Source organism: Hippoglossus stenolepis, chromosome 23 (assembly GCF_022539355.2).
Source record: "Hippoglossus stenolepis isolate QCI-W04-F060 chromosome 23, HSTE1.2, whole genome shotgun sequence".
Taxonomy (NCBI): Eukaryota; Metazoa; Chordata; class Actinopteri; order Pleuronectiformes; family Pleuronectidae; genus Hippoglossus; species Hippoglossus stenolepis.
In genome coordinates, this window is record NC_061505.1 from 223,257 (window position 1) to 232,855 (window position 9,599).

At 42.5% G+C, this 9,599-nt stretch overlaps 2 protein-coding genes across 3 annotated transcripts in view; both read left to right on the top strand.

Moving 5' to 3' along the window:
• Positions 1 to 758: 758 nt before the first annotated feature.
• On the top strand, positions 759 to 2,404 carry LOC118103059 (mamu class II histocompatibility antigen, DR alpha chain-like). The gene is made up of 4 exons (XM_035149730.2): positions 759 to 835; positions 1,147 to 1,395; positions 1,691 to 1,975; positions 2,082 to 2,404. Exons 1-4 carry the CDS (start codon positions 778 to 780, stop codon positions 2,201 to 2,203), a joined length of 714 nt encoding a protein of 237 aa, XP_035005621.2. The 5' UTR covers positions 759 to 777; the 3' UTR covers positions 2,204 to 2,404.
• A 1,417-nt stretch (positions 2,405 to 3,821) lies between these two features.
• Positions 3,822 to 9,599, top strand: part of LOC118103061 (H-2 class II histocompatibility antigen, I-E beta chain-like) — a 37,925-nt gene continuing 32,147 nt past the window's right edge. Inside the window, exons 1-6 of one of the 2 annotated variants that reach the window (XM_047338956.1) lie at positions 3,822 to 3,972; positions 4,070 to 4,339; positions 4,841 to 5,054; positions 5,617 to 5,684; positions 5,791 to 5,901; positions 6,000 to 6,424. In XM_047338956.1, the coding sequence (XP_047194912.1) occupies positions 3,918 to 3,972; positions 4,070 to 4,339; positions 4,841 to 5,054; positions 5,617 to 5,684; positions 5,791 to 5,901; positions 6,000 to 6,025 (744 nt within the window). In that variant the 5' untranslated portion in view covers positions 3,822 to 3,917 and the 3' untranslated portion in view covers positions 6,026 to 6,424. Of the gene's footprint in view, positions 3,973 to 4,069; positions 4,340 to 4,840; positions 5,055 to 5,616; positions 5,685 to 5,790; positions 5,902 to 5,999; positions 6,425 to 9,599 lie in introns of those variants that run through there. The other variant, XM_047338955.1, reaches the window with a different exon arrangement.

Below are 9,599 nucleotides of genomic sequence, written 5' to 3' on the forward strand. Positions count from 1 at the left end.
CTGTGTGTGTGTTCCTGTCCTTATATCTTTGTGAGGACCCTTGTAAGACTTAGAGTGAGGACATTTTGTCTGGTCCTCACTTCTTCAAAGGACTGTTTGAAGGTGAAGACTTGGTTTCAGGGTTAGAATTAAGTTTAGGTCGGAGTTGGGGGAAGGGGCTAGGGATTGCATTATGCCAATGAGAGTCCTCACTAAGATAGAAGTACAAACGTTTGTGTGTGTGAGAGGCAGGAGAGTGGTCTGACCCCCACTCTGAACTCTTAGAGAAGTGATGATGTCACAGGAGCTGCGTGATCGTTGATCACATGACGATCAATCATCCAACCATCTTCTTCCATGTACCCCAGATTACTGCAGTACTCTAAAGTACCACAGTATTTGAAGTACTACAGTACTCTGCACTCTGTGCAAACACTCTTCACAAGTCAAAGTGACATTTTATTTTTATAATTGTTTCTTGTGTTAAAAATCTAGTAAAAGTGCACGTGTCCCAAGTGTAGCTGAGTATAGTACTTGAGTAAATGTACTCAGTTACTCTGAGCTGTGGAGGAAGTGATGAAAGGTTCAGATTTTAACAGAACATTTATTGTGAAAAGATTTAAGTTCTATGTAGAACAATAAAGTTTGTTTAAAGAATCCAGAGTAGCGGCTGCCTCAGTCTACCTGGACACTGATGACATCATGTCCTCTCTGCGCTGTGATTGGCTGCACTGAGTTAGAGCTCAGCTGTGTGTCAGTGTGAGTGTCAGTGTCAGTGTGAGTGTCAGTGAGCTGCTGATGAAGATGAAGATGAACGTCCTTGTCCTCTGCTTTGTCCTCAGTGTCTCTGCTGAAGGTAAGACAGACACTACAGACAATCAATCAAATGTTATTAGTATAATTTATATTCTGACATCCTCTGATCTTAACCTCAACAAGAGTAAAACTGACTAAAAAGTGGTGACATGGTACAATGAGCTCTTTAAGGTTTGAAGCTGCCATATTATTAATGTAGGTGAGGAGGAGGATTTTAAATTCTCAACTAACTACAGTTAGTTAACTAACCACTCATAGTCAGTTAACTAACCACTCATAGTCAGTTAACTAACCACTCCGAGTCAGTTAACTAACCACCCATAGTCAGTTAACCAGCTCTTGTGTCTTCAGGTCTACACGAGGACCTTGTGGTTTCTGGATGTTCAGACTCTGATGGTGAGTTCTCATATAACCTGGATGGTGAAGAGCTGTGGTACGCTGACTTCATCAATAACAGAGGAGTCGATGCTCAGCCCAGTTTCATTGATCACATGAGCTTCCAGGAAGGCACTTATCAATCAGCTGTGGCCAATCTACAAGTCTGCAAAGGCAACTTGGACAAATCACGTCGTGCTATGAAGGACTTCAAGCTGGAAAATGGTAAAAATAAACAAATACTTCTGTCAATACATCAAAAAATAATCCATGTTTACAAATCAATAAAATCCAGTGTGAGCTGTGTGTAAGTAGAAGTTATTACTGGTGCTGGTCACCAGTTACCAGCCACTAGTTTAAAATGGTCACGTTCAAACCTTTGTTTTATTTCTGGATCGATTGTTTCAGATCATTCTGCTTCAAACACAACTGCTTCATGACCTGATGCTAAACTACTGTATATATGACACCAACTTAAAATGGTGAGAAGATTATTCCTAACCGTGGTGTTCCTTTACAGATCCTCCCTCCAGTCCGATGATCTTCATCAAAGACGAGGTGGAGCTCGGAGGGAAAAACACCCTGATCTGTCATGTGACTGGTTTCTACCCAGCTCCCGTTCACGTCTACTGGACCAAGAACGAAGAGAACGTGACTGAAGGAACAAGTCTCGATGTTCCCTATCCCAACACAGATCGTTCCTTCAGACAGACGGCCAGACTGGACTTCATCGCTCAGCAGGGAGACGTCTACAGCTGCACAGTTTCACACCCAGCTCTGGACCAACCACTGACCAAAATCTGGGGTAAGAAGTGTTTCTTTAAAGAAAGATTAAAGGAGATAACTGACCAACCCCTGATCAGAGTTAACGGATCAGACTACATGAGATAACATCTGTGTTGTGTCTCCAGATGTGAACGTGCCGCAGCCCGGTGTTGGACCGTCTGTTTTTTGCGGAGTGGGTCTGAGCGTCGGTCTGCTCGGTGTTGCTGCTGGAACCTTCTTCCTCATCAAAGGGAACGAGTGCAGCTGATTGGCTGCGGCGGATGATGACATGTTCCTGCTTTTTTCTCACCTCTTTTTTTTTGCCTCCTGTTTTTGCAGCTTCGACACATTGTAACATAAAGATCATAAATATCATCTGTGTGTGTTTTAAATCAATAACTTTATCAAATCTTTCTGCTCATTTATAAATGAAGTTAAACAGTGAAGAAGAATAAACAGTAAATTTAAACCTGACTCATCGTTTGTTCCACTTCCACCTGATGTCGACTTCTGTTATAAAATCAACAACATTTACATTCGTGCACAACAACAGACGTCATGTGATAAAGTTGTTGGTCAGTTTTGTGCTTCGAGCCGTTGTGATGTCATCAGGGTTGAAAGAAGGTGAGTGTAGAAAAGAGAGGGAGGTGAGGAACGGAAGAACAAACCGATATAATATATTTATTATATATGATTGGGCTGAAAGGTTTGAATCATTGAATCACACCAGGGATGATGAACCCCCGATAATGATAATGAGCCGAACAGCCAGTTCCAGTTTGTACACCATTCCAAGCGCTCCACAGATGATGTCATCGGACCACCCCTCTATACCACCGGAACAAAGAGATGATTGTTCAGATCAGCTGCTCCTCTGTGGAGAAGGTCAGCCTCCACATCATCTCTCCTACACACCTGAGCAAGAGCTCAGCAGAGTCAACCCCCTCACATCATCAGGGTCTCACTCCCCTCCATTCAGGACACTCAGAAGGTTTTGTGAGACTCCTCCCACCCCTCTCACTGCTGGATGTGTTGCCTCCAATAAAGTGATTCATATGAATAAATGAACGAGGTCGTTACTGGAGAAACAAAATCTATTGAAAGGAAGTGTGTGTTTGAAATGAGGAGTTGAAACTTGTTAAGTCGTCATAACCGTGAGCTCAACGATAACAAATGTAAAAACCAAAACCACCAACAGATATTTACAGGATCCGTCCGGACGTGAAGGGAACTTTTATTTCTTTTGATTTCAAAGGTGCTGATGTGAGCAGAAGATAAATATCAGGAGATGAAATCCTTGACTTGTTTAATGGAGGATACACTAACTGTTTCATTATGGTTTATTAACTTTCAGGACTCGTTCACACCTTGTTTGTCTCAGAGCTTCAGACTCTTCAGTTCAGTCTGAACCTGAACATCAGGTGTGAAAGGTTCCTCAGAGCACAAGAGGTGTTCTGGGTCTGGATCAAACTGAATCTGGTTCTGTTCGGGATGGTTTGGACTTTTGGACCAATCACAGGATGTAGAGACTTTGAACCATTCTGATGAATGAGTGTGTGTGTGTGTGTGTGTGTGTGTGTGTGTGTGTGTGTGTTGTGTAAACTAAACAACAAACAGCCGTAGATTAGTGAACTGTGGTGCTGGTGGAATGAAGAGCGGGGGGGCAGCTTCGGTCCTGGGAGCCCGACTCCTGCAGCACAAACAGATCAAAAGGAACAAACACATGAAGCCTGGTTCACGTGGACCAGGAGGACAATAAGAATCCAACTCTCGAGATGCTGAACTTTAAACCTGATCAGCTTCAGAACATGATATAACTTTGTCCTGAACCTTTACTCCTCAGACACTGACTCTGAGCAGACTTCCTCCACACTTGTCTTCCTGGTAACAGGTGACGTTTCAGGTCATGTGATCATTTCCTCTGGTTTTAAGAGCAGCTCTCAGTCACACCGAGTCAGTGTTTGTCAAGTGAGCAGAGGAACATGGCTTCATTCTTCCTCAGGTTCTCCCTCTTCTTCATCACTGTCTGCGCAGCAGGTGAGATCAAAATACTGATCACTGATCAATTCACTGATCAACACACTGATCAATACAAGGATCATTCTCTGACTCTTTTTTGTTGTCTGTTCTTCAGATGGATTTCGGTATTATATGGTAGCTAATTGTGAGTTTAACTCCACTGAGCTGAACGACATTGAGTTCATCCAGTCTTACAATTACAACAAACTGGAGTACATCACGTTCAGGAGCAGCGTGGGGAAGTATGTTGGAACCAATGCGTATGGAGAGAAGAACGCTGAGAGTTGGAACAAGGGTCCAGAGGTGGTCAGGGCGAGAGCTGCGAAGGCGGCTTACTGCTTACACAACGTTGGAATTGATACAGAAAGTGCTCTGACGAAGTCAGGTGAGTGTGTGAGTCAGTTCAAGTGTCTGTGTGTGTGTGTGAGTGTCAGTGAGAGTGTGTGTCTGTGTGAGTGTCAGTGAGAGTGTGTGCATGTGTGTGAGTGTGAGTGTGTGTGTGTGTGTGTGTGTGTGTGTGTGTCTGTGTGTGTGTTCTTCATGTTCCAGCTCAGATTCATGAAGAAAAACTGGTGAGACAAAGTTTTTTTTTAAAGTTTCAAATGAGACTCGACAGTTTCGATTCAATAATCTGGAGACAAAGACAATAAATATGATTTAATATTTAAACACCTGGAGACAAACAATAAATATCGAAGGAGATAGACTCAGCTCTGTGTCACCACCTGCTGGTCACACACTGTAACTACAGCCACTGACTGAAGCTTCTCTTTGTTCTTTCATGAAATAAAAGATGAAACAATTCTTTGATGTTTTCAGTTGAATAATCAAACCACAGACTCTAAGATCCAGTTCACACCTGACGTGACCAACATCTGTCTTCCAGTCAAACCCTCCGTCAGACTTCACTCTGTGGCGCCACCAGCTGGCAAACATCCGTCCATGTTGGTCTGCAAGGTCTACGACTTCTACCCCAAACTGATCAGAGTGAGCTGGCAAAGAGACGGACAGGAAGTCACCCATGAGGTCACTTCCACCGATGAGCTGGCAGACGGTGATTGGTTCTACCAGATCCACTCCCACCTGGAGTACACGCCCAGGTGAGTCCAGGCTCAGGTCCAGTTGGGTCCAGTTGAGTCCAGTTGGGTCCAGTTGAGTTCAAATGGGTCCAGTTGAGTTCAAATGGGTCCAGTTGAGTCCAGGCTCAGGTCCAGTTGGGTTCAAATGGGTCCAGTTGGGTCCAGTTGAGTCCAGTTGGGTCCAGTTGGGTCCAGTTGAGTTCAAATGGGTCCAGTTGAGTCCAGTTGGGTCCAGTTGAGTTCAAATGGGTCCAGTTGAGTCCAGGCTCAGGTCAGTTGAGTCCAGTTGGGTCCAGTTGAGTTCAAATGGGTCCAGTTGAGTCCAGTTGAGTCCAGTTGAGTTGAAATGGGTCCAGTTGAGTCCAGTTGAGTTCAAATGGGTCCAGTTGGGTCCAGTTGAGTCCAGTTGGGTCCAGTTGAGTCCAGTTGAGTCCAGTTGAGTCCAGTTGGGTCCAGTTGAGTCCAGTTGGGTCCAGTTGAGTCCAGTTGGGTCCAGTTGGGTCCAGTTGAGTCCAGTTGAGTCCAGTTGGGTCCAGTTGGGGTCAGAGCAACAGAAACTGATGGTTTGCTTGTGTTGAATCAGGTCTGGAGAGAAGATTTCCTGTGTGGTGGAACACGCCAGCCTGAGTAAACCTCTGATCACTGACTGGGGTAAATACCTGTCTGTGTGTTCCCCTGCTCACCTGTCTGTCTGCTCACCTGTCTGTCTGCTCACCTGTCTGCCTGCTCACCTGTCTTTCTACCTTTCTGTCCTCAGATCCATCCATGCCTGAGTCAGAAAGAAACAAGATCATCGGAACCTCAGGACTGATCCTGGGTCTGACCTTATCTCTGGCTGGATTCATCTACTACAAGAGGAAGGCCCAAGGTCAGAGCCAGAAACCCACTTCACCAAATCCAGTTTAGACCAGTTTTAGTGGAGTGTATTTGTTTTGATTCTGTTCTTGTCTCTTCTCTTTAAACCAGGGCGAATCCTGGTTCCCACTAACTGAGTTTGGTCCTGGTCCTGGACCTGTTGCTGTTTTCCTGATGGAAGAAAAATTGGCTGCTGCTTCAACCTGCTTTCTGTTTTCAGCTCAGCAGACTCAGTGCTTCCACCTGCTGGACTGGCTGAACACCAGATCATCTGATGGTCTGTGCTGGTCTGATCCCGACCCAGTCCTGTTCTCCATCAGAACTGGGGTGCTTCCTCTGACAGTCCAGGATCTGGTCTGATCCAGACTCTGGTGTATCAGCTGGATCACAAACACCTGATTTGTAGCTTCACGTGTGAAATCTATATTTTTCCATCCTCCTGTTGTCAAACTGTTTTAAATCCTCTTTGATCCAGATCTCAGGTTTCTATATTCTTACTGTTTTCTAATCACAATAAACTTTGAAACTAAGAAACACGACGTCTTTACTCTTCATCGTTTTTATAACTCGTCGCTTAGCAACACTGAGAATCAGACTCCAGCTGGAAGTAGATCTTTGTTAAAGACAGGACGTTAGCATAGCTTTGTGTCTTTAGCTTTATTAAAGACTGGACGTTAGCTTAGCTTTGTGTCTTTAGCTTTGTTAATGACTGGACGTGAGCTTAGCTTTGTGTCTTTAGCTTTGTTAATGACTGGACGTGAGCTTAGCTTTGTGTCTTTAGCTTTGTTAAAGACTGGACGTGAGCTTAGCTTTGTGTCTTTAGCTTTGTTAAAGACTGGACGTGAGCTTAGCTTTGTGTCTTTAGCTTTGTTAAAGACTGGACGTGAGCTTAGCTTTGTGTCTTTAGCTTTGTTAAAGACTGGACGTGAGCTTAGCTTTGTGTCTTTAGCTTTGTTTATGACTGGACGTTAGCCTAGCTTTGTGTCTTTAGCTTTGTTAAAGACTGGACGTTAGCTTAGCTTTGTGTCTTTAGCTTTATTAAAGACTGGACGTTAGCTTAGCTTTGTGTCTTTAGCTTTGTTAATGACTGGACGTTAGCTTAGCTTTGTGTCTTTAGCTTTATTAAAGACTGGATGTGAGCTTAGCTTTGTGTCTTTAGCTTTGTTAAAGACTGGATGTTAGCTTAGCTTTGTTAATGATGGAAGTTAGTTTAGCTTTGTGTCTAGCTTTGTAAAAGACTGGACGTTAGCTTAGCTTTGTGTCTTTAGCTTTGTTAATGACTGGACGTTAGCTTAGCTTTGTTAATGACTGGACGTTAGCTTAGCTTTGTGTCTTTAGCTTTGTTAAAGACTGGACGTTAGCTTAGCTTTGTGTCTTTAGCTTTATTAAAGACTGGACGTTAGCTTAGCTTTGTGTCTTTAGCTTTGTTAATGACTGGACGTTAGCTTAGCTTTGTGTCTTTAGCTTTGTTAAAGACTGGACGTTAGCTTAGCTTTGTGTCTTTAGCTTTGTTAAAGACTGGACGTGAGCTTAGCTTTGTTAATGACTGGACGTTAGCTTAGCTTTGTGTCTTTAGCTTTGTTAAAGACTGGACGTGAGCTTAGCTTTGTTAATGACTGGACGTGAGCTTAGCTTTGTTAATTACTGGACGTTAGCTTAGCTTTGTGTCTAGCTTTGTTAATGACTGGACATTAGCTTAGCTTTGTGTCTTTAGCTTTATTAAAGACTGGACGTTAGCTTAGCTTTGTGTCTTTAGCTTAGTTAATGACTGGACGTTAGCTTAGCTCTGTTAATGACTGGACGTTAGCTTAGCTTTGTGTCTTTAGCTTTGTTAATGACTGGACGTGAGCTTAGCTTTGTTAATTACTGGACGTTAGCTTAGCTTTGTGTCTTTAGCTTTGTTAATGACTGGACGTTAGCTTAGCTTTGTGTCTTTAGCTTTATTAAAGACTGGACGTTAGCTTAGCTTTGTGTCTAGCTTTGTTAATGACTGGACATTAGCTTAGCTTTGTGTCTTTAGCTTTATTAAAGACTGGACGTGAGCTTAGCTTTGTGTCTTTAGCTTTGTTAAAGACTGGATGTTAGCTTAGCTTTGTTAATGACTGGAAGTTAGTTTAGCTTTGTGTCTAGCTTTGTAAAAGACTGGACGTTAGCTTAGCTTTGTGTCTTTAGCTTTGTTAATGACTGGACGTTAGCTTAGCTTTGTGTCTTTAGCTTTATTAAAGACTGGACGTTAGCTTAGCTTTGTGTCTTTAGCTTAGTTAATGACTGGACGTTAGCTTAGCTCTGTTAATGACTGGAATTTAGCTTTGTGTCTTTAGCTTTATTAAAGACTGGACGTTAGCTTAGCTTTGTGTCTTTAGCTTTATTAAAGACTGGACGTGAGCTTAGCTTTGTGTCTGTAGCTTTGTTAATGACTGGACGTTAGCTAAGCTTTGTGTCTTTAGCTTTGTTAATGACTGGACGTTAGCTTAGCTTTATGTCTTTAGCTTTGTTAATGACTGGACGTTAGCTTAGCTTTGTGTCTTTAGCTTTATTAAAGACTGGACGTTAGCTTAGGTTTGTGTCTTTAGCTTTGTTAATGACTGGACGGTAGCTTAGCTTTGTTAAAGACTGGACGTTAGCTTAGCTTTGTGTCTTTAGCTTTGTTGAAGACTGGACGTTAGCTTAGCTTTGTGTCTTTAGCTTTATTAAAGACTGGACGTTAGCTTAGCTTTGTGTCTTTAGCTTTGTTAATGACTGGACGTTAGCTTAGCTTTGTGTCTTTAGCTTTGTTAAAGACTGGACGTTAGCTTAGCTTTGTGTCTTTAGCTTTGTTAATGACTGGACGTTAGCTTAGCTTTGTGTCTTTAGCTTTGTTAAAGACTGGACGTGAGCTTAGCTTTGTTAATGACTGGACGTTAGCTTAGCTTTGTGTCTTTAGCTTTGTTAAAGACTGGACGTGAGCTTAGCTTTGTTAATGACTGGACGTTAGCTTAGCTTTGTGTCTATAGCTTTGTTAAAGACTGGACGTTAGCTTAGCTTTGTGTCTTTAGCTTTGTTAAAGACTGGACGTTAGCTAGCTTTGTGTCTTTAGCTTTATTAAAGACTGGACGTTAGCTTAGCTTTGTGTCTTTAGCTTTGTTAAAGACTGGACGTTAGCTTAGCTTTGTGTCTTTAGCTTTGTTAAAGACTGGACGTTAGCTTAGCTTTGTGTCTTTAGCTTTGTTAAAGACTGGACGTTAGCTTAGCTTTGTGTCTTTAGCTTTGTTAAAGACTGGATGTGAGCTTAGCTTTGTTAATGACTGGACGTTAGCTTAGCTTTGTGTCTTTAGCTTTGTTAAAGACTGGACGTGAGCTTAGCTTTGTTAATGACTGGACGTGAGCTTAGCTTTGTTAATTACTGGACGTTAGCTTAGCTTTGTGTCTTTAGCTTTGTTAAAGACTGGACGTTAGCTTAACTTTGTGTCTTTAGCTTTGTTAATGACTGGACGTTAGCTTAGCTTTGTGTCTTTAGCTTTGTTAATGACTGGACGTTAGCTTAGCTTTGTGTCTTTAGCTTTATTAAAGACTGGACGTTAGCTTAGCTTTGTGTCTTTAGCTTTATTAAAGACTGGACGTTAGCTTAGGTTTGTGTCTTTAGCTTTGTTAATGACTGGACGGTAGCTTAGCTTTGTGTCTTTAGCTTTGTTAAAGACAGGACGTTAGCATAGCTTTGTGTCTTTAGCTTTA

Coding starts and splice junctions, on each gene's coding strand:
- LOC118103059 (XM_035149730.2), top strand. CDS start 778: ATGAAGATGAAGATGAACGTCCTTGTCCTCTGCTTTGTCCTCAGTGTC. Junction 1,396..1,690: donor GGACTTCAAGCTGGAAAATG/GTAAAAATAAAC, acceptor GTTCCTTTACAG/ATCCTCCCTCCAGTCCGATG. Junction 1,976..2,081: donor ACCACTGACCAAAATCTGGG/GTAAGAAGTGTT, acceptor TTGTGTCTCCAG/ATGTGAACGTGCCGCAGCCC.